At 34.8% G+C, this 23,508-nt stretch overlaps 2 protein-coding genes across 3 annotated transcripts; one reads left to right on the top strand and one right to left on the bottom strand.

Moving 5' to 3' along the window:
- Positions 1-686: 686 nt before the first annotated feature.
- On the bottom strand, positions 687-9,297 carry LOC120003538 (laccase-14). Its single transcript, XM_038852555.1, has 11 exons — positions 9,214-9,297; positions 8,235-8,312; positions 6,907-6,981; positions 5,459-5,545; positions 4,934-4,982; positions 4,597-4,664; positions 4,345-4,496; positions 3,628-3,872; positions 3,368-3,496; positions 1,436-2,383; positions 687-817 (listed from the first exon to the last, which is right to left on the bottom strand). Exons 1-11 carry the CDS (start codon positions 9,295-9,297, stop codon positions 687-689), a joined length of 2,046 nt encoding a protein of 681 aa, XP_038708483.1.
- A 3,025-nt stretch (positions 9,298-12,322) lies between these two features.
- On the top strand, positions 12,323-19,474 carry LOC120003717 (BRASSINOSTEROID INSENSITIVE 1-associated receptor kinase 1-like). 2 transcript variants are annotated; one of them, XM_038852768.1, is made up of 8 exons: positions 12,323-12,666; positions 13,104-13,236; positions 13,334-13,405; positions 15,755-15,898; positions 16,430-16,501; positions 16,612-16,683; positions 16,775-16,854; positions 19,042-19,474. In XM_038852768.1, exons 1-8 carry the CDS (start codon positions 12,570-12,572, stop codon positions 19,134-19,136), a joined length of 765 nt encoding a protein of 254 aa, XP_038708696.1. In that variant the 5' UTR covers positions 12,323-12,569; the 3' UTR covers positions 19,137-19,474. The 2 variants fall into 2 exon arrangements, with proteins under 2 accessions (XP_038708696.1, XP_038708697.1); XM_038852769.1 differs by lacking the exon at positions 19,042-19,474 and adding an exon at positions 16,945-17,470 and having other exon boundaries at positions 12,324-12,666; positions 16,775-16,856.
- Positions 19,475-23,508: the final 4,034 nt, after the last annotated feature.

Here is a 23,508-nt window from a genome sequence, read left to right as displayed (position 1 = left end):
TGAATACCACCCAAAAAAAGGATTTACAGAGGATTATTGGTCCAATTCCACCAAAAAAGAGGGTCTCAAAACAAATTGGGATGCAAATACCAATTTGTGGGGTGCCAATACCGCCCCCAAGATATATTATCTTGTCTATTTAAAGTCTAAATTACTAACATAATATAAATATTAAAACCAAATTAAGTAATAGCGTAGTACCACAAGAAAATATGATGAATCCAATTGACATTACCCTTAATTTTTGTTTTCTATATTTTTAATTTTTTGAAAGAAGAAGGGATGAAACCTTAACATTATGCAATTAATAATGAGCAAATCACCACCATTCAATAACAAAATATGTGTATTTGCAGAGAGTGGCATAATCAAATTATATAGAGTTTACATGAGATGTCAGTTTCTCTTTTGGGAAGTTTGTTATGAAATAAGAAAAAGGACAGTAAGAAATTATCTAAAAAATAAAATCGAACTGTCATTTATTTTCAAAAAAATATTTAGTGAGAACTGAGACACGAATGGTTAACTGATTGAATAACCAAAATAATCGTCGATAATATCGATCGATCGGTTATTTCTTTTCAAAAATTCAAAAAGAAAATGACCGAAATCGATCATTTACACCCCTAGCTAAACAAATAAATTATCTTTGAATCCAATCTTTTCAAATAAAGTTAACACGGCCATTAACATTTGGGTAAGTCATGAGGAGGTGGAAGCATGTGAGTATTAGGAGCAACACCATCTTTCACTACGAACACCATATTCATCCCCCACACCGAGTGCCGCTCTATGTGACAATGCATGAACCATACACCTGCACATTCATACAAAATCATATAATCATTAATCCAATCCACCATGTAAATTCAATTCCCCTCACATTCAGGGGCGGAATTAGGAATTGATACTAGGGCATGGGTTACTGTATTTTGATTTGCTCGGAGAAATTTAATGGGACGAAAAAAAAATTTTAGGACTATTTTACAACAATAAAACTTATTGAAATGATATTATCGATAAACATTCATCTTAATGTTTGGCCTCATAAGTAACTTAAAAGGGTAATATAAATACATATTAAAATTGATGAACATTAATCAAAGACCATATAAGATGAAATAATATATAAATGTATAGCTAGAATACGTAAATATTGTTGTGTATTATTATTTAAATATACAAACATATATATACACTTATTAAAAAATACACATAAAAAGATATGTACACCAAAAAAGATATTTTCAAATATAAAAAGATATTTTCACATAAAAAATCTATATAAACATATATGCATATATATATATATATATATAGTAGTATTATACTGTGTCAAAAAGTTGGGGGCTACAACCTAGTGTAGTCCCCTGGTACTGCCCCTGCTCACAATCAAACTCGAAAATTAAGTAAATAGAGAGAGAAGAGAGCTTACCTGGATTATCTGCCCTGAACCTAACAGCAGCCCAACCATTCTTAGGAACTCCAACAGTAGTCTCCTCAGGTGGATCAACAAGATTATAATTCATAGGGTCCTTCTTTGAGTCAAAATTTCCGAAACCCCAACCAACCACATAGAAGCTATATCCATGTAAATGTATAGGATGGTTGTCACTAGCCAACACATTAGTCCCTTGCAATATCAACTCCACACTGGTATTATACTCCAAAACCACCACTTTAGTACCAAATTCAGGCGTCAACAGGTTCTCCGGGAGATCATCGCCCGTGTAATTGAATTCATGAGGAGGATTGATTGGAAAATCGTTCTCGAAAACGCCCTTCACACCATAGTAATAAGCTTGAAGAATATCGATCGATGGTGTCACGAAGCTAACGTTGTTTAAACTAGCAGAAAACCTTTTACCGAATGGACCTGTGCAAGGGTTATTGGTGCTACAATTAAGTAGATTGACTGATATAGTGAAGAATAATCGAGTGTCGATTTTTCGAGGGACTTGGATCGGATGGTTCTTGGTTACGAGGCTTTTGAATTGCTTAGTGAAATCAGTTGAAGCTTCTGTTTTGTTATATGGAGGAAGTTGTGGAAGGATTGGTGTAGGTGAAGTCTGGTTGGTGCCATGGTATTCTAGTATTGCTGTTGTTGTGGTGTTATCGAAGCCGGACCCGAATGCGCTGGAGTAAGCTCTTGCTGCCATGAAATACTGACTAGGGTTTTGGTCTGCTTCTAGTAAGAGATCCATAGATTGGCCTGGTGTGATCATTATGAAATCTGTTTTGAATGGCTTCATGTAGATTCCATCTTTTCCTACTAGTGTCATTTTGTGCTTTGCAATGGCAAAGAACACATTTTCATCCATAATCGCATTTACAATTCGAAGAAGGTATGTTTTGCCATGATTCACCATCAATTTGAAAGTACCTGCCACACCAAAAAGGTGAAATTGAGACTTCTATTTTTGTTAAATAAACATTGGTACAACTGAATATGAGGGTAGAGGGTCACGATGTGTTGAGTGAGATGGGTTTGGGGCACCCGTGATGGATCAACCCAACCCATTCCCAATCTTGATTGCTCATGGATAGTTGAGAGAGATGTTGGAGTTGTAACTCGCCATGGAGGAGATATAAACAACTCCTAAGGGGACATCTCTTCGTGAATGAAATTCACACAAGGAATTGAAAAGAAAAATCTCAAGAAAGGCTATTTCTCTCAAATTCGTGAAAGTTTTATTTAATCTGTGGGCACCAATATAGACTCCAATAATGTAATGCAAGGACGACTATGGGGTAAAGCAACAAAAGTTACTTCTTGGGGTCTAAAGCCATAAGGACACCACATTTTTTTAAAAAAAATTTTACACCAAACATTGGGCCTAAAATTAGCCCAACCCAAAAATAAGCCCAAAAAAATATAACAACTTCCTTTGCATTCTCCCTCTCCCCAATCCGAAAATAAGTCCAAAAAATCACAATCATTTTTTCAAAATAAGCCCAACCCGAAAATAAACCCAAAAAAATTTACAATAGGACAACAATGTACCGTGTCGCTTTGGGCACCAAAATAACTAGGACTAGTTTTGATGTGATGCATCTTACACCAACATGAATGGAGACTGGATATACTGTGTCAAATTTGATTTATTTTCTTATTTGATGCATAATATCAAGTATAAACTTAGACAACAGAAATCAACTTTATTTTAACTTGTAAGAATATATTTAATTATGAGAGTCGGTTGGCTGATAATTATCGACCAACAGACTTTTGAGTATATTGACAACCACCATCCGATCCATCTCTACATGGGTCAGTTGATGGTTGATTATCAGTTGACCGGTAATGGGTCAGTTGACCGGTAATGACTGATAAAATCTATCCATGGTAAACCCTATGTAAATGTACCTTCTCTGGAGCAAGAATAGAAGTATCCAGGTTGCCCGTTGATGGTGTATGCATCGGAAAGGATAGGTTCTCCTCCTGTTTTATTTGCATTTCCAGGAATTTCCATGGCATTCTCCTTCCACCACTCTCCTATATATATTAGTGAAAAACAAAGTGATACCAATTGTCATGCCTGAATATAAATTAAATAATATTCTAAAGATATTATAAATAAATTAAATAATCATCTAAAGATGTTATAAATCAAATAATATCCAAACCTAGTACAATGGGGACTTCTTCATGAGGCTTTGGGAATGGATAGTTTGATCCTTGTTTGGGATAAACAATGAATGCTCCATGAACTGTTGCTCTAGTCCATCCATTATGTGCATGCCACCAAACAGTCCCTTCCTCAGTAGTCAAGCTCACTCTATATGTATAATCTTTTCCAGGTTGGATTGGGCATTGTGTGATGTACTCAGGCCCATCGGCCCATGGATTCCTCACTTGCCTCACTCCATGCCTGTATATATACATTTATAGATCCATATAGACATAATTCAACAATTATAAACAGAAATATGATATTATGAAACATATATGGATTCATAGGTTAAAATCTCATCATCATCATCCGAGCCTTTATCTCAAAATTTTGGCTTAAAATCCAATAACACAAGAAGCTTTGGGCATATTGGTAATATATTCTTCTTTAGGGCTTGAATCATGATAATGTTCGACATTCGAGTTTCTTTCATGCTCCCTACCATCCTCTTGTGATTTTATTTTAAGAAATTATTTCGCCTCCTCTACTTGAACCCATAACTTCTCTAATTTGAGAGGGGTATCCAAGTAACGAGCTAACCCAAACCAGATTCTTGTCCAATTTTCCAGTGAGATATAATTTATAAGAGTTGAAATATGTAAAAGGGCGTGTTTGGTATAAATATAAAAAAAAAAACGGCGATGAGTGATGGGAGAAATTAAGAACATACCAATGGAGGGTAACGTTATAATTTGCCTTATTGTAGACCCTTATAATCAATTCGTCTCCTTGTTGAGCTCTCAAGGTTGGCCCTGGGTACTGCCCATTCACAGTCAAAATCTCTTTTGTGCTACAGAGTCTGGTGTATGAAGATGATCTCACCTGCAACAATATTTAATATCATAACACTAATTACATACAATCATGTGTGTGTGTGTATATATAAAAGAGAGAGAGATATCATGAACACATATATGTATACCACAAACTCATGGTGATAGGTCTTCCCTTCTACTGGGTGATACAGAGACGCACAAAAGAGCAAAAGCCCTAAAATCACAGATTTTTCATGAAAGAACATTTTGATTGATTGGGTTCTAATGGTTTACGTACAGAATTCTTATATATATATATATATATATATATATATATATATATGTTGTGTTGTTTAACAATTGTGGTACGTTTTTAATTACCATATTTTGTTCTTGTTTTGGGTTTACAAAAAATGTAAGAGTAGAGCTAAGCTTCCTTAATTGTTGTTCATAACCATCATACTCCTAATTAGACATTAGTCACTATCTATTTCAAGGAATTACCTACTTTCTGCCCATTATAGTAGTCAACCCTTACAGAAGGCCTATTACTCTTTTAGGATGCACCAACCACACTTGCCAAAAAAAATGCACCAACCATCAAATCCTGAAAAGGTTAGTGTCGACACAAAATAAGAACTTCCTCCAGAGCCGTTCGATCTATTCAATGACTCAATCATAGTAAAAAAAAAAAAAAAAAACTCACTCTAAACTCTGACCCAATCAATCCTCTCTCTTTCTCTTTCGCGAACTCACCTCCATCTTTGATTGGGTGAGGGTTCAATGCGAGAGATTTTTTTTAATATAATCCGAGCCATTGAATAGATCGAACGATTAAGGAGAAGTTCGTACATATATATTATTTATTTATTTGTACTTGTTCGTGTATGTGTGTATAACTACAAAATATATAAAATAAATGAAAAGCACATACCATTTTCATTAAAAAAATAAACTTGAAGAAGCCCAATCCCACTGACTAAACTTGTTTTGTATAACAATTGTGGACCGTGGTACGTCTTTAATTACCAGATTTTGTTCCTTTTGTTTTGGGTTTACAAAAAATGTAAGAGTAGAGCTAAGCTTCCTTAATTGTTGTTCATAACCATCATGTTCCTAATTAGACATTAGTCACTGTCTATTTCAAGGAATTACCAACTTTCTACACATTACTAGTCAACACTAACACAAGGCCTATTACTCTATTTGGACGCACCAACCACACTTGCCAAAAAAAAACACGCACCAACCATCAAATCCTGAAAAGGCAAGTGTCGACACAAAATGCGAACTTCCTCCATAGCCGTTCGATCTATTCAATGGCTCAAATCATATTAAAGAAAAAAAATCACACTCTTAGAGTCTGAACTCTTACCTAGTCAATTCTCTCTCTTTCTCTTTCGCAGATTCACCTCCATCTCTGATTGGGTGAGGGTTCAATGTGAGATTTTTTTTAATATGATCTGCGCCATTGAATAGATCGAATGGTTAAGGAGAAAGTTCGTATATAGATACATACATATATATATATATATATTATTTATTTATTTGTACTTGTTCATGTATGTGTATATAACTAAAATATACTGTTTATCAAAAAAAAAATCTCTCTCTATATATATATATAATAAGGACAATGTTAAATCTCCCATTTTGAGACTCTAAATCTATGTGACATTAAAATAATCATTGATTAAAAATACATGTAGGACTCACTTTACATCAAACACTCCACATTAAATGAGAGTCTTTTGGGGTCACTATTTAAGGGTTTCAAGCATTATCCATAACGAAAACTCTAAATGACCCAACTTTTTTTAACCCAACAAATCCCAAATCTAGGTGGCATGCTTACAACATGGAATGAATTGTTGACATGACACACATTTTTGAAAAGGAAAATGACATACATACATAATATTTGGTGTACATAATATCCATAATCTATGTGGTATGCCAACTAAGCATGCCACATAGGCTAGGTCCCACAAAACCCTAAATGTCAAGATTGTTTTCCCACTTCTCTCTCTGATGTTGCCCTGTACCTGATTTTACTGTTTTTCTTCTCTCCCCACATAATCAAAGTTATGGGTCTACCTGGTTTTACTGTCTTTCTTCTCTCTCCATAGAATCAAAGCTATGGGTTCATGCGATCACTTGTTGCTTGTTAATAGTCTGACTTCGTTATGCCCATCTGGCTTTTTCTTTGTAAATCTTGTGGTTCGATTATCGCTGGTGGTTGGACTCTGTTTTAAACCATCGTTTGATAAACTTTGTAGAGAGAGAATCGAAAGATCTAGAGAGAGTGTTTGTGCGTGTGCCTTCGAATCCAGAAGCAGCAAGTGCTTGTCCACCATGTATATGGGCTATGTAGAAAAACCCTCTTTCATTGAAGAATGTGGGCAACGTTGGAATGACAGAGTTATTCGACCTATCTCATGTCTTGTAAGAGAGTGGGTATTCTCTATGTCTCTTACCTTCTTCATCGTTCTCTCATTACTCCTTTGTATATAGTTGAAGGGTTCTAGGGAAGCTATTGCATTTGAACGGTTCTAGGGAAGTTATTGCATTTGAAGGTTCATGTCCAATTCACATGCAAAAACTTTCATTTTAAAGTCAATTTTCATAGGTGAAGTATTGCTGGTGAAGTATTTAATACTCTGTGATGAAGAAAAAGACTTTCAAGAGGAATGTAAAGGGAATTACACTATGCACTTGATAGTGTATTTAACACAATGAGTTATTGCATTGTGCACTTGGCGGTGTAATTAACCCAATGTTCTATTACGCTGTGCACTTGGTAGTGTAATTATCTCAATTGCTTATTACCCCATTCATCCTCAAAGTGTAGTTAGTAACATATACTTAAAAAGAATAGTAAAATAAATGGTCATTGCATTTGCACTTGATAAATACTAAATATTAGTAGCAAATTATGATACAAACCGACTAATAGTATTCAAATGTCTTGTAGTATCTTAAACAAATAAAAATTAACTTAATGTTACCACATCGTGAACACATTTCAAGATAATCAATTTCATTAGAAACAAAAAATTTCCTTCCCCATTGGTGCACTAAAGCTTCAAATTGTTCATCATTTGAATTTTTTTTGTAGTAATTTACATCCCATGAATATCCTTTGTCATTCAAAAAGTTATGAATGAATTTTACCCTCAATTTTGTAATTATGTTGTGCAAACTTTCAATATTGCAAGGCCTTCAAACAACAAAATTACATTGTTCATACTTCCAGTGTATTTACATGTGTGTTCAACCAAAAATTGATACCAAACTCATTTACATTATGCAACAGACAGTGTATTTAACTTTATGTTTACCCAAATGACAGTGTAACAAACATCCATGTTCAAAAACTAATTACATTGCAAACTGTCATTGTATTTACCTTAAAACAACTTAGAATTGAAAATCTTATTACATATAGAAAGCCAAATGACAGTGTAACCCAAATCTATGTCGAAAACCTAATAACATTGAGCTTCAAGTTGTTCAATTCACATCCCATGAAAACCCTTCGTCATTCAAAATGTTACGAATGAATTTTGCCCTCAATTTTGTAATCATGTTGTGCAAACTTTCAATAGTGCAAGGCCTTCAAACAATAAAATTATATTGTTCATACTTCCAGTGTATTTACATGTGTGTTCAACCAAAAATTGATACCAAACTCATTTATATTATGCAACAGACAGTGTATTTAACTTTGTGTTTACCCAAATACCAGTGTAACAAACATCCATGTTCAAAAACTAATTACATTGCAAACTGTCAGTGTATTTACCTTAAAACAACCTAGAATTGCAAATCTTATTACATATAGAAAGCCAAAGACTGTGTAACCCAAATCTATGTCGAAAACCTAATAAGATTGCGTTTACTTGAAGATCCAAACACAATAACAGAGAAGCTCTAAATACAATCGAAGCGTTGTTGTATGTGACAGAGGACAATCACTGGAATAGTATTTTCGTCTTTATTGTCGTCGGGATTGTCGATTTTGGGAGAAATTTGGGATGATTTTGTCAATGTATTTATCATTTTCTTGGTCGATCAATTTAAACAAGACCTTCAATCGAATCAAGACCTTTAAAAAAATTTGCACTGCAAATCTTATTACATTATAAATCAAAATGACCATGTATCAAAATGAATTTAGACCAAAAGCCTAACTACATTACGCATTAACAGTGTATTTAACCGTGTGCATACCCATGACAGTGTGATTACCCTTTTTCATTGCCGATCAATATAAAGAAATTCCTTGCCATTCTTATTGTAGAATTCCTTTATCAAAACCAAGTTCCTTTCCCTGAAGTTCTGTATTGTCACTCTCCTCTTATTTTCCTAAATCCACCATGAATTTATTTTCCTAAATCCTAAACACAATCAAAATAGCCACAAAAGAGAGAAATGAATCAACAAAATGTCCCACATACTTTAATAGATAAAATAAATTCCCAAGAAATATATTATCAAGACAAAATTTAAGTGGCTATAAAGTTCTACTATGAAACATTTCCACCCAACATGATCCACTCGGTCAAGTATGATTAAAGCACTCAAACCAACCCAACAAAACAAGCAACGAATACCATTGGAATGAAATCAGCATCCAGTTTCATTTCCGAAAATCAAGAAATAGTGCCACCATAGTGACGAAAACAAACAAAAATTCACAAAAATCAACAAAAAACCTCCACTCATCAACGACTGCGGTTGATTGTTGCTGCGGAGGCTGCCGCCTCTCTGCTCAATCTTACCGTCAAAGATGAGAGGTATGTGCGACTGTGCCACGATTCGTCGTCGGAAATAGTTGCCGGAAGATGATCTTCATCGTCCGGCATCTAGAGCTTTCTTCGACATTTTGGGAGAAATGTGGGGGAGGTTAAGGATCTATTTTTCAATTTTTGGGAGGTTGAGCCGGGTAGCTTGCTTTTAGGGATTTGCTTTTCAAAATTTGAAAATTTAAAATTGTCCAGTCAGCATCTTACATGGCAAGCCATGTCATTATGTATCTCTATGGATACTAAAATTATGTATGAGTATCACTACCATTTTTGAAAATCAAATTTCACTCCTCTCTCCCACTCCTATAATGTTTAAAATTTGAAAATCAAATATTTCCTCTTTTATCTCCCTCTTTCCTTTTCTCTTCCACTTTCATGATTTCATCATCTCTCATTTAAGTACAAATAGACAAATTGATCATTCATATTCACGAATTACATTGAAAAAGAATGTGATTACATTGTTTTTTGTTTGCCACAAACATGTTATTACACTGTTTTTTTGCCATACATAAATACATTTACATTTTTTTTGTCAAATTTCCAGAACAATGTAAATTGTCAAATTTTCATAATAATGTCAAATGTCAAATTTATCAAAACAATGTAATTTTCAGTTTTACCATATAGAAGTTGGAGAAAAATAGTCTACATACCAGTCAATAATAACAAGGTAAAACAAATTGTCTCAAGAGCATATTTCATTCAAATGGGTGTCAAACACAGTGTTACATTATTTTTGATACAATGTGATTTCCAAAATATGAAAAAAAAGAGTAAGAAACAAATTACATTGTTGCTGAAGAGTTGCTGGAGGTGGCTGGAGAATTGCTAGAGATGGAAGTGGCCAGAGACGTTGCTGGAGGTGGTTGGATGCACAGATCGACGAATTACATTATTTTTAAACAATGTAATTTGCAATGGGCTGTCGGATTCTGGCAGCTATCTGACCGAAAAATGAGTGGGTAAGGTGCATTGGAGGTCTCCAGATCGACTCGATTTGTGCCGCGGTTACCTCCTCCTTTGGCTGCTTTTTCCGACGATACGAGTGGCAATGGGTGGTGCGGAGGGTCGGAAAGTGAACGTGATGGTGGACGGAGGAGCTCTGGTGGGTTGTGGTGGTTCTCATGAGAGTGGGAGGGAGAAAAGGAGAGATGAGAGAGAAAGGGGAAAAGAGAATAAAAAGGGAGAGAGTGGATGTTATATAGAGACAAAAATGCTGATGTGGCTGTTGATGTGACATGCCATGTAGGATATGGAGAAATTGGGATGATTTCTGTTGGGTCATTTAGCACTACCACTGTATCCATAAAATCGGCGGTGATACATATCCCAGTAATTTTCATCCCAGCAAAATGACCAGTCTATGTGGCAATGACACATCACCATGTGACATGAAAAGTAGATTATTTGTTATTTTCTGAGACAAAAGTGCCCCTATCTTTTTATCTATTTTCTTTTCCCACCCAAGCTGACATCATCTAATGACATCACTATTTTTTCTCTTTTTTTTTTTCTTACACGAAATTTAGAAACGTTTAATCTTTCCAAATACATGTTAGATTTTAAAAAAAATTACATATTCAAAACCAGTATGTAAAACTCTTTCCAACAAGATTCATTGTCAATAGGTTTTATCGGGTCATTCTTAATTACATTTTTTTTGAAAACAATGTAATTACACTGTTTTCATTATAAGATTGTAATTACATTATTTTTGAATTATTACATTGTTTTCTGTTATCATTGTTCTTAATTAGTAGACTGCAATTACATTATTTTTGAATCACACATTGTAATTACATTATTTTTGAGTTACACAAACAATTATTACATTTTTCAATTACATTATTTTTTAATCACATACTACAATTACATTATTTTTGAGTTACGTAGACATTTATTATATTGTTTTCTATTAATCAGAAACAATTATTACATTGTTTATCATCATCGCAAATGGTTCAGTGCAGCAGAATCAGGCCCAAAACTCATGTCTGCTGCCACCCGTCCTATGTTCATCTATGATTTTACTATTCTTAGTTCAACATGGGGCAAAATCTCATGTTTGCTGCCACCAAAAGTGGGCCCACTAGAAGAACAACCATTGACTAATTATAATGCAGTCAAAAACGAATTGTTCATCAAATTTTCAAGCAGAAGAACAGCACTAATTATAATGCACTAAACACGAACTTAGTCCTTGAAACTAGTGAAGTGGCAAATAAGATAAAAAAAAATAGAAAATCTTAAGAAACAAAATGACCACCACAAATCACACATGAGGGGTAGAGACCACAAATTGGGGATACGATTGAGGGAGATTGCAAAGAAAATGACCACCGCAATAGATTGCAAAGAAAAACCAAAATCAGAGATAAAGGGCGGGGAGGAGAGAGATCGAGACGAAGAGGGGGAGATGCGTAGATTTCGTAGATCTTGTGGAAAGTCTAGATAAGACGAAGAGAAAGAGATTGCATAGAGAGAGAGAGGAGTTGCAGAGAGAGACAGAAGAAGAGAAATTGAAATAACTAATTTCAAAAAGACATACACATCAACAATCCTAATCAGCATGCCAAATAGACTGAGAAGTTGCTGGGACAAAATTTTACTGGGATACTTATAGTTTTCGCCATAAAATAAATGAGAAGCACATACCATTTTATTAAGGAAAATAAACTTGAAGACGCCCAAACCCACTGACTAAACTTGAGTAAGTCCACTAGAAGATGGGCTAAGCTATCACTATTTAATGAAGCCTAAGCCCAAGACCAAGCCCAAGCCCACTTGTTCTACAAAAGAAACAAAAACAGCAGCTCACGTGCTGGTTAACGTGAGGACGTTGATGCTTGCTTTCTAACTAAAAATAGCTCACTGACTTGACTGACGGCTGCGTTTATCTCTGTTAAGCGAGTGGGGGTTCTGGGTCCCACCCTCCCCACCGCGCGGGCGTGCGTCTTTGATTTGACCTTCCAGTTCTCACCTTGTACTCTTGTAGTTTACTTTACTATTGTTTTAAAAAAAATAGAAAAAACAAAAACCCTAATAAAATTAAAATTAAATTAGACAATATTGAAAAACAAGTTGGGATACTCGGATGCCCCCTAATTAAATCGAAGATTTGATTGAAACCCCCCAAATTCGTCTTTTCTCTCTCTGCATTTTCTCACCAGAAACAAGCGGTCTTCGATTGCTGTTCGAAGTCAACGGTGTTGGAATTTCTCAAAATTTGATAGTATGAGGAGGAAATCGGGTTTCTAGCGGATGATGGAGTGTTGAAATGTTGGAATTTTGATGTTAGGAAGTGGATATTGGGGTTTTAGCGAACGATGGAGCGAGCGGTAACGGTGATCTCGGGCTCCACTCTCGTCTGCTCAGTTTTTGTTTTTCAATTGATTCTTTTGAGAGTCGCTGCTAATACTGAAGGTGTGTACGGATTTTCACTTATTTGATTCAATCTCAATTTTTTTTTATGTGTGGTATGTAAGCTTTTTGTGGACTGTTTTTCCTGTTATTGTTAGGGGAATCAAATTTAGGATTATGAAGATCTATATTTAGTTATGAATTTTAGAATTTAGTTTTAGCTCCCAATATGGATACATTAAGGGCACATTTAGATTTCTAACTTGAAGTGGAGCTTCTAATTATGGTGGCATGACTGATTTTATGATTTTCCTGTTGTAAATAGCAATCTTGGATTAGATATTCTTGGCCTAATGTTGATCTCCATTAATTGACCTCATTTAAAGGATTTAAATTTTCTGGACTTGGATAGTTTGGTAAACATGGCCTTTATGCGGATAAATTATGTTGTATGATGTTATTGATGATTTATGATGGGTGTCTTATGTCATGTGATGTAGGCGATGCATTGAATGCGTTAAAATCCAATTTCGATGATCCTAACAACATACTACAGAGTTGGGATCCTACCCTTGTTACTCCCTGCACTTGGTTTCATGTCACTTGCAACAGTGAAAATAGTGTCACACGAGTGTAAGCTTTCTCACTTGCTGTTTTGAACTAATTATGCCTTCTATTTTTAGTTTTACTTAAGCATGATATCATTGTGTCGCCATCTTTTTTCGCTTAGTGATCTTGGAAATGCAAATTTATCTGGGAAATTGGTTTCGCAGCTTGGTCAGCTTCCTAATTTGCAGTACTTGTAAGTTCTTTATGTGCTGAGGCTTTTTTGATTATAGTCTTTTGTGTTCTGATTGGATAATGATTGTTACTATTGATGGATTGCGTATTTCTTTCTTGCAGTTTTCACTAAGTATAGCACACAGTCAAGCTTCTTATTACATTCCTAGTACCTGTATGTCTCTGTTGCACAAAGCTGCATTTTGATAAGAATAGTGGTTAAAAGGTTTACTATGGTAGCCTATGTAGAGTAATGAGATGCAGTATACTACTAGTTCATGAAGTTTCTAGAGAGCAAGTTCTTATACATTGAGTTCTAACAATATGCATTCTTTTAAGTGACAATGGGGTTGCAGTGTTACTAACTGCTATGACAGGGTTTTGACAATAGGATACGGATTGGTTTTAATGTTTTTTGATTTTTGTTACTGATAGAAAACTGTGTCACTAATCTTAAATCAGTAGAAAACTAAATTCCTTTTTTGCCCTTAATCGCTACCCTTGTGCAGGGCAGTGAGGAGCTTGACCATTTGAACTAATATTGCTTCTCTAAAATGATGAGTTCGTATACAGTTGGAATTAGGGAATTGGATAAACAACATAAGCCTCAAAGAAAAGTAGAAGGTGAATAACATGAAAGAACAGTTAGAATTTGACTCAAAGCTGAGCAATCTGATGTGCTCTAAGAACTCCTTGAACAATCCTGATTCCTGATTGATTAATCGGAGTAGAAGACCAAGATACTGGCCAGGTAAAGCAGTGATTTCGCACCCTAGGGCATCAGCAAGGGCATCAACTCTGAAAGCAGGACCAACAGCTGTGATATTGCTTTTGCCAAGGTTCACCTTCAAACCGGATGCTGCCTCAACCCAACATGGGTCTAAGATTAATGTGTTGATCTAATTTAGCACCACACATGATTGGAGTATCTTCTCGTATAAAAATTGAGAGATGTGACGTGGTCTTCACCCAACCCTATTTTATTTCCCTCTACAAGCACATCTTCGACTCCCTTTTCATTGCTTCCTCTGATTGTATCAATTGCAAGAATGCACAGGAAGGGGGACAAAGGCTTTGAAGAATGAAAAAAATTAGAAGCTCCATCATTTATAATGACAGAAAGGCTGTAGTTATGCGGGTTCTCATCCAGTTGATCCATTTTTCTTTAAACCCTCTCTTTCCCATAACAAAAAATAGCAAATTCCGATTGAGGTTGTCGAATTTTTCTCCATGACGAGCTTGTAAAGGAGAAATTGTTGCTCAGAATTAAATAATAATCCACAATCTCATTTGCAATAGAAACAGCATCGAGAATCTGACGGCCTTGAACTTATGTATTCTGAGTGGGATTGATGATTTATTTTATCACCTGGTTAAGTCTATTGGTGAGGACTTTCGATAACCACCTATTAACACTGGAAGTAGATTGATGGGCCTGTTCTCTTTTATTCCTTGCTCAACACAGCAATCGAGAGGCAGCAATATGTCAATCTGTCTGTCATATTTTTCCTCATCTCTCTTTTTATGTTTTTGATTGAAAATTTCTTATTGAATGTCACAAATGTGCCACCTGATATAGTACAAGGAGAAGAAAAAACAGACAATTAAGGTACAAAAAAAATCTTAACATTTGCAATGAATAAGGAAGTAACTAACAGTCTCCACTTTGTCTTTACAAAGGAAACACCCGTATCTCCTATCTCTTGCAACTGCTTGTCTTTGACCGATAAGTTCTTATTCTCGAGCTGTCGGGTCTCCATTCAACTTTATTGGTCCTTCGCGTTGCAATTAATATTGATATTCCTTCCTGTCCCGTTCATCAAACCGTTGCTCTAGGAGCAGAGAACATATTTTTTGTACTGAGAACTCCAATACTACTCATATACTTCTTTTATGTGTCTGCTGAAATATTAGTTGGCAGAGGTTGATTACCATAGTTTGCTTCAACATTATAAATGCTTCTTCAATGTCAGTGTATTTAATTATTTATTCCTTCCAAAAGAAATTTTTGGTTGTGTTTATTACAAGGGAAATTTATTTAGGAACTGATCTTTCAAGAACTCTCTTATCCGTCCCCTGTGTTTGTCCAGTAGACCTTTCTTTTGCTGCATTAGGTAGTACCTGTTTGGTTGAACAGATGGAATGAACATTTCACAATTCGATATGTTTCTTTTAATAAAAAAAGGGCTACTGTGCCAGTGTGCCTTGTGTTTCTATCTTTGTGCCATTTTGTCTTAATAATGTCTCTGGCACTGCCTGCAGTTGAATGTATAATGGAACTTCCTGTGTTTTTTTTTTGTGTGTAGAATATGATTCCATTAGACTTTTTTCTTTTTTACTCTGGAATATTAAGTTTTGCTTTTTATGACAGGGAACTTTATAGCAATAACATAAGTGGAAGAATTCCAGAGGAGCTTGGGAATTTGACGAACTTGGTGAGCTTGGATCTTTACTTGAATGGGTTAACGGGTACAATTTCACCGACCTTGGGCAAGCTTTCGAAACTTCGTTTCCTGTATGCACACGTATCTTTAATCTTTTTTTTAATCCGTGAACTTATTATGTTTGTTCTTTGTCACTCATAATTTTCATATACTCTTATTTTCCGTTGACAATATTTGACGGCCATAGTTTGTAGTAGTTATTACAGCAAAACAAGAGAAAAAGGTTTCTCACTCCATGGTTGTTAATATTTGTAAGCTAGTCAATTTCGTGCCACTTTATAATGATAAGCTGACATTAACGTGCCTACACTATGTTACTCATGTCTGTTCACTAATTATTTTCACAGTAGTGGTTATAATTCACAGGCTATTTATTGATTGGAAGAATGCACAGGCTATAACTCTGAAGAGAGTCTAAATTCGCTTGTCTAGACAACAAAGTTGCAATTAGAGATATGTTGCGCTGTTATATGAGTATAACATTGAGCAATATGCTTCAGGCCATTTGATATTATTATCCATTAGTTATGGGTTTCTAGAATGCAATATCTTTGTTCTAAATTCTGCCCCTAGAAAATAATATTTTCTCTCTAATGAAACAGGCGTCTTAACAACAACAGCTTAACTGGAACTATTCCCATGTCGTTGACCGCTGTTATGTCATTGCAAGTCCTGTAAGTGTTTGAATGATGTCTTTAGTACTTCCATTTCAAAATAGATATTCAATTCACTGTTTCATTCAGGTGTGGTATGTATCTTTCCTGTAACTTATATTGCCATGCAGGGATCTTTCAAACAACAAACTGACCGGGGATATCCCAGTCAATGGGTCATTTTCACTTTTTACTCCCATCAGGTTTTCCTCGTGTAGTTTATAACTTCTGTGCTCATTTATTGGACTAACCTATCAAATCATATTACTGACTGTGGCATTCCCCCTTTCGCAGTTTTAAAAATAATCAACTTAACACTCCTCCTGTTTCTCCCCCTCCTCCGATTGTTCCGAATCCCCCGGCTCCATCTACCGGTTAGTATACCTTTTGGAATTGGAGAGTTTGAATTTCTGTTACCTGTGAACTAGATCCTGAAAATAGCTAGTGACGAGCAGGTAAAACTGTTTGGGATTAAGGCTTTGATGATGAGGATGGTTTGATATGAAGGATGGAAAAATATAAGAGAGATTTTCTCTCTTTTGAATGGAGGAGGAGAATAATCTATTAAGTATGGTAGTGTCATGAATATAATTCTTTCGCACGTCCAAGTTCTTGGAAATTGGAATGTAGTTGAATCCAGGAATAAAGAGTAGCTATCATGCATTTTAATGAAATGAAATTCACGGGTTGAAGTTACAATACCAGCTCTGGTGACAGGAATTAGGGTTAGGACTTAGGAGTCTCTATCCAATACATTGACCATTTCTGTCGGCAGTCATGATCTCTGTATTTACCCTTTAATTTCAGTCAGAATTTTCTTTACTCTTTTGCCTGAATTTGTTTCATGATTAGTGCCTTCATAGATTTACTTGTATTCTCCTATTCTTTTTAAATTTAAACAGAATTTAGAACGAATATGTGCAAGAAAACAATTTGATGAGCAAACATGTTTAAGAAATAACTATCAGTGGTGGAGTGCTTTGCTGTTGATACTTAATAGTCTTTAGAGTCTAGACCAGCCACTTAACATTACATTACATTCACAAAAATTCAAATGTAGTTTCCTCTTTACCGTGATATTTTGTTTTCTTTTAGTGACCAAACACTAGTATTTTGTCAGTGATAGAGTTGAATATTAACTGATGTCTTCAGTAAAGTTTTATGTACATGTTATAATTCCCCTGAGACTCACATGGTTGTGCCTAGAGCCACAAACAAAATGGCATTGATTAAACCATTGTAATCAACTTCTAAGTTCCAACCACATAAAGATTGCCCTGAGGTGTTTTGTCTTCATTTTGGATAACCAGTAGAATAATATTCTGTATTTTTCTGCATTTTGTGCAACGTTGGAAAAAGTTAAAAAGAAAAGCCACTCATAAAATTGAATAGATTCTTTTATCCATATAACATTAGTCACTGTCTATTTCAAGGAATTACCAACTTTCTACACATTACTAGTCAACACTAACACAAGGCCTATTACTCTATTTGGACGCACCAACCACACTTGTCAAAAAAAACACGCACCAACCATCAAATCCTGAAAAGACAAGTGTCGACACAAAATGCGAACTTCCTCCATAGCCGTTCGATCTATTCAATGGCTCAAATCATATTAAAAAAAAAATCACACTCTTAGAGTCTGAACTCTTACCCAGTCAATTCTCTCTCTTTCTCTTTCGCAGATTCACCTCCATCTCTAATTAGGTGAGGGTTCAGTGTGAGATTTTTTTAATATGATCTGCGCCATTGAATAGATCGAATGGTTAAGGAGAAAGTTCGTATATATACACATATATATATAATTTATTTATTTGTACTTGTTCATGTATGTGTATATAACTAAAATATACTGTTTATCAAAAAAATAAAATAAAATAAATATATATATAATAAGGACAATGTTAAATCTCTCATTTTGAGACTCTAAATTTATATGACATTAAAATAATCATTGATTAAAAATACATGTAGGACTCACTTTACATCAAACATTCCACATTAAATGAGAGTCTTTTGGGGTTACTATTTAAGGGTTTCAAGCATTATCCATAACGAAAACTCTAAATGACCCAACTTTTTTTAACCCAACAAATCCCAAATCTAGGTGGCATGCTTAGTAAGCATGCCAACATGGAATGAATTGTTGACATGACACACCTTTTTGAAAAGGAAAATGACATACATACATACATAATATTTGGTGTACATAATATCCATAATCTATGTGGTATGCCAACTAAGCATGCCACATAGACTAGGTCCCACAAAACCCTAAATGTCAAGATTGTTTTCCCACTTCTCTCTCTGATGTTGCCCTGTACCTGATTTTACTATTTTTCTTCTCTCCCCACATAATCAAAGTTATGGGTCTACCTGGTTTTACTGTCTTTCTTCTCTCTCCATAGAATCAAAGCTATGGGTTCGTGCGATCACTTGTTGCTTGTTAATAGTCTGACTTCGTTCTGCCCATCTGGCTTTTTCTTTGTAAATCTTGTGGTTCGATTATCGCTGGTGGTTGGACTCTGTTTTAAACCATCGTTTGATAAACTTTGTAGGGAGAGAATCGAAAGATCTAGAGAGAGTGTGTGTGCGTGTGCCTGCGAATCCAGAAGCAGCAAGTGCTTGTCCACCATGTATATGGGCTATGTAGAAAAACCCTCTTTCATTGAAGAACGTGGGCAACGTTGGAATGACAGAGTTATTCGACCTATCTCATGTCTTGCAAGAGAGTGGGTATTCTCTATGTCTCTTACCTCCTTCATCGTTCTCTCATTACTCCTTTGTATATAGTTGAAGGGTTCTAGGGAAGCTATTGCATTTGAACGGTTCTAGGGAAGTTATTGCATTTGAAGGTTCATGTCCAATTCACATGCAAAAACTTTCATTTTAAAGTCAATTTTCGTAGGTGAAGTATTGCTGGTGAAGTATTTAATACTCTGTGATGAAGAAAAAGACTTTCAAGAGGAATGTAAAGGGAATTACACTATACACTTGATAGTGTATTTAACACAATGAGTTATTGCATTGTGCACTTGGCAGTGTAATTAACCCAATGTTCTATTACGCTGTGCACTTGGTAGTGTAATTATCTCAATTGCTTATTACCCCATTCATCCTCAAAGTGTAGTTAGTAACTTATACTTAAAAAGAATAGTAAAATAAATGGTCATTGCATTTGCACTTGATAAATACTAAATATTAGTAGCAAATTATCATACAAACCAACTAATAGTATTCAAATGTCTTGTAATATCTTAAACAAACAAAAATTAACTTAGTGTTACCACATCGTGAACACTTTTCAAGATAATCAGTTTCGTTAGAAACAAAAAATTTCCTTCCCCATTGGTGCACTAAAGCTTCAAATTGTTCATCATTTGAATTTTTTTGTAGCAATTTACATCCCATGAATATCCTTTGTCATTCAAAAAGTTATGAATGAATTTTGCCCTCAATTTTGTAATTATGTTGTGCAAACTTTCAATTGTGCAAGGCCTTCAAACAACAAAATTTAATTGTTCATACTTCCAGTGTATTTACATGTGTGTTCAACCAAAAATTGATACCAAACTCATTTACATTATGCAACAGACAGTGTATTTAACTTTATGTTTACCCAAATGACAGTGTAACAAACATCCATGTTCAAAAACTAATTACATTGCAAACTGTCAATGTATTTACCTTAAAACAACTTAGAATTGCAAATCTTATTACATATAGAAAGCCAAATGACAGTGTAACCCAAATCTATGTCGAAAACCTAATAACATTGAGCTTCAAGTTGTTCATCATTTGAATTTTTTTGTAGCGATTCACATCCCATGAAGACCCTTCGTCATTCAAAAAGTTACGAATGAATTTTGCCCTCAATTTTGTAATCATGTTGTGCAAACTTTCAATAGTGCAAGGCCTTCAAACAATAAAATTATATTGTTCATACTTCCAGTGTATTTACATGTGTGTTCAACCAAAAATTGATACCAAACTCATTTATATTATGCAACAGACAGTGTATTTAACTTTGTGTTTACCCAAATACCAGTGTAACAAACATCCATGTTCAAAAACTAATTACATTGCAAACTGTCAGTGTATTTACCTTAAAACAACTTAGAATTGCAAATCTTATTACATATAGAAAGCCAAAGACTGTGTAACCCAAATCTATGTCGAAAACCTAATAACATTGCGTTTACTTGAAGATCCAAACACAATAACAGAGAAGCTCTAAATACAATCGAAGCGTTGTTGTATGTGACAGAGGACAATCACTGGAATAGTATTTTCATCTTTGTCGTCGTCGGGATTGTCGATTTTGGGAGAAATTTGGGATGATTTTGTCAAGGTATTTATCACTTTCTTGGCCGATCAATTTAAACAAGACCTTCAATCGAATCAAGACCTTTAAAAAAATTTGCACTGCAAATCTTATTACATTATAAATCAAAATGACCATGTATCAAAATGAATTTAGACCAAAAGCCTAACTACATTACGCATTAACAGTGTATTTAACCGTGTGCATACCCATGACAGTGTGATTACCCTTTTTCGTTGCCGATCAATATAAAGAAATTCCTTGCCATTCTTATTGTAGAATTCCTTTATCAAAACCAAGTTCCTTTCCCTGAAGTTCTGTATTGTCACTCTCCTCTTATTTTCCTAAATCCACCATGAATTTATCTTCCTAAATCCTAAACACAATCAAAATAGCCAAAAAAGAGAAATGAATCAACAAAATGTCCCACATACTTTAATAGATAAAATAAATTCCCAAGAAATATATTATCAAGACAAAATTTAAGTGGCTATAAAGTTCTACTATGAAACATTTCCACCCAACATGATCCACTCGGTCAAGTATGATTAAAGCACTCAAACCAACCCAACAAAACAAGCAACGAATACCATTGGAATGAAATCGGCATCCAGTTTCATTTCCGAAAATCAAGAAATAGTGCCACCATAGTGACGAAAACAAACAAAAATTCACAAAAATCAACAAAAACCTCCACTCATCAACGACTGCGGTTGATTGTTGCTGCGGAGGCTGCGCCTCTCTGCTCAATCTTACCGTCAAAGATGAGAGGTATGTGCGACTGTGCCACGATTCGTCGTCGGAAATAGTTGCCGGAAGATGATCTTCGTCGTCCGGCATCTAGAGCTTTCTTCGACATTTTGGGAGAAATGTGGGGGAGGTTAAGGATCTATTTTTCAATTTTTGGGAGGTTGAGCCGGGTAGCTTGCTTTTAGGGATTTGCTTTTCAAAATTTGAAAATTTAAAATTGTCCAGTCAGCATCTTACATGGCAAGCCATGTCATTATGTATCTCTATGGATACTAAAATTATGTATGAGTATCACTACCATTTTTGAAAATCAAATTTCACTCCTCTCTCCCACTCCTATAATGTTTAAAATTTGAAAATCAAATATTTCCTCTTTTATCTCCCTCTTTCCTTTTCTCTTCCACTTTCATGATTTCATCATCTCTCATTTAAGTACAAATAGACAAATTAATCATTCATATTCACGAATTACATTGAAAAATAATGTGATTACATTGCTTTTTGTTTGCCACAAACATGTTATTACACTGTTTTTTTGCCATACATAAATACATTTACACTTTTTTTGTCAAATTTCCAGAACAATGTAAATTGTCAAATTTTCATAATAATGTCAAATGTCAAATTTATCAAAACAATGTAATTTTCAGTTTTACCACATAGAAGTTGGAGAAAAATAGTCTACATACCAGTCAATAATAACAAGGTAAAACAAATTGTCTCAAAAGCATATTTCATTTAAATGGGTGTCAAACACAGTGTTACATTATTTTTGATACAATGTGATTTCCAAAATATGAAAAAAAAAGAGTAAGAAACAAATTACATTGTTGCTAAAGAGTTGCTGGAGGTGGCTGGAGAATTGCTAGAGATGGAAGTGGCCAGAGACGTTGCTGGAGGTGGTTGGATGCACGGATCGACGAATTACATTATTTTTAAACAATGTAATTTGCAATGGGCTGTCGGATTCTGGCAGCTATCTGACCGAAAAATGAGTGGGTAAGGTGCATTGGAGGTCTCCAGATCGACTCGATTTGTGCAGCGGTTACCTCCTCCTTTGGCTGCTTTTTCCGACGATACGAGTGGCAATGGGTGGTGCGGAGAGTCGGAAAGTGAACGTGATGGAGGACGGAGGAGCTCTGGTGGGTTGTGGTGGTTCTCATGAGAGTGGGAGGGAGAAAAGGAGAGATGAGAGAGAAGGGGGAAAAGAGAATAAAAAGGGAGAGAGTGGATGTTATATAGAGACAAAAATGCTGATGTGGCTGTTGATGTGACATGCCAATGCCATGTAGGATATGGAGAAATTAGGATATTTCTGTTGGATCATTTAGCACTACCACCGTATCCATAAAATCGACAGTGATACATATCCCAGTAATTTTCATCCCAGCAAAATGACCAGTCTATGTGGCAATGACACATCACCATGTGACATGGAAAGTAGATCATTTGTTATTTTCTGAGACAAAAGTGCCCCTATCTTTTTATCTATTTTCTTTTCCCACCCAAGCTGACATCATCTAATGACATCACTATTTTTTCTCTTTTTTTTTTTCTTACACGAAATTTAGAAACGTTTAATCTTTCCAAATACATGTTAGATTTCAAAAAAAATTACATATTCAGAATCAGTATGTAAAACTCTTTCCAACAAGATCCATAGTCAATAGGTTTTATCGGATCATTCTTAATTACATTTTTTTTGAAAACAATATAATTACATTGTTTTCATTATAAGATTGTAATTACATTATTTTTGAATTATTACATTGTTTTCTGTTATCATTGTTCTTAATTAGCAGACTGCAATTACATTATTTTTGAATCACACAGATTGTAATTACATTATTTTTGAGTTACACAAACAATTATTACATTTTTCAATTACATTATTTTTAATCACATACTACAATTACATTATTCTTGAGTTACGTAGACATTTATTATATTG

Source organism: Tripterygium wilfordii, chromosome 8, assembly GCF_013401445.1.
Source record: "Tripterygium wilfordii isolate XIE 37 chromosome 8, ASM1340144v1, whole genome shotgun sequence".
Lineage (NCBI taxonomy): Eukaryota > Viridiplantae > Streptophyta > Magnoliopsida > Celastrales > Celastraceae > Tripterygium > Tripterygium wilfordii.
This window is presented reverse-complemented; position numbering and strand designations above follow the sequence as displayed.

Excerpts from the sequence above, each read along its gene's own strand:
- LOC120003538 (XM_038852555.1), bottom strand. The coding sequence starts at position 9,297 with ATGCCGGACGATGAAGATCATCTTCCGGCAACTATTTCCGACGACGAA. Across the intron at positions 3,873-4,344 it reads TATAACGTTACCCTCCATTG|GCATGGAGTGAGGCAAGTGA; the intron begins GTATGTTCTTAA and ends GTATATATACAG. Across the intron at positions 2,384-3,367 it reads CTATTCTTGCTCCAGAGAAG|GTACTTTCAAATTGATGGTG; the intron begins GTACATTTACAT and ends TTGGTGTGGCAG.
- LOC120003717 (XM_038852768.1), top strand. The coding sequence starts at position 12,570 with ATGGAGCGAGCGGTAACGGTGATCTCGGGCTCCACTCTCGTCTGCTCA. Across the intron at positions 13,237-13,333 it reads GAAAATAGTGTCACACGAGT|TGATCTTGGAAATGCAAATT; the intron begins GTAAGCTTTCTC and ends TTTTTCGCTTAG. Across the intron at positions 16,684-16,774 it reads TCACTTTTTACTCCCATCAG|TTTTAAAAATAATCAACTTA; the intron begins GTTTTCCTCGTG and ends CCCCTTTCGCAG.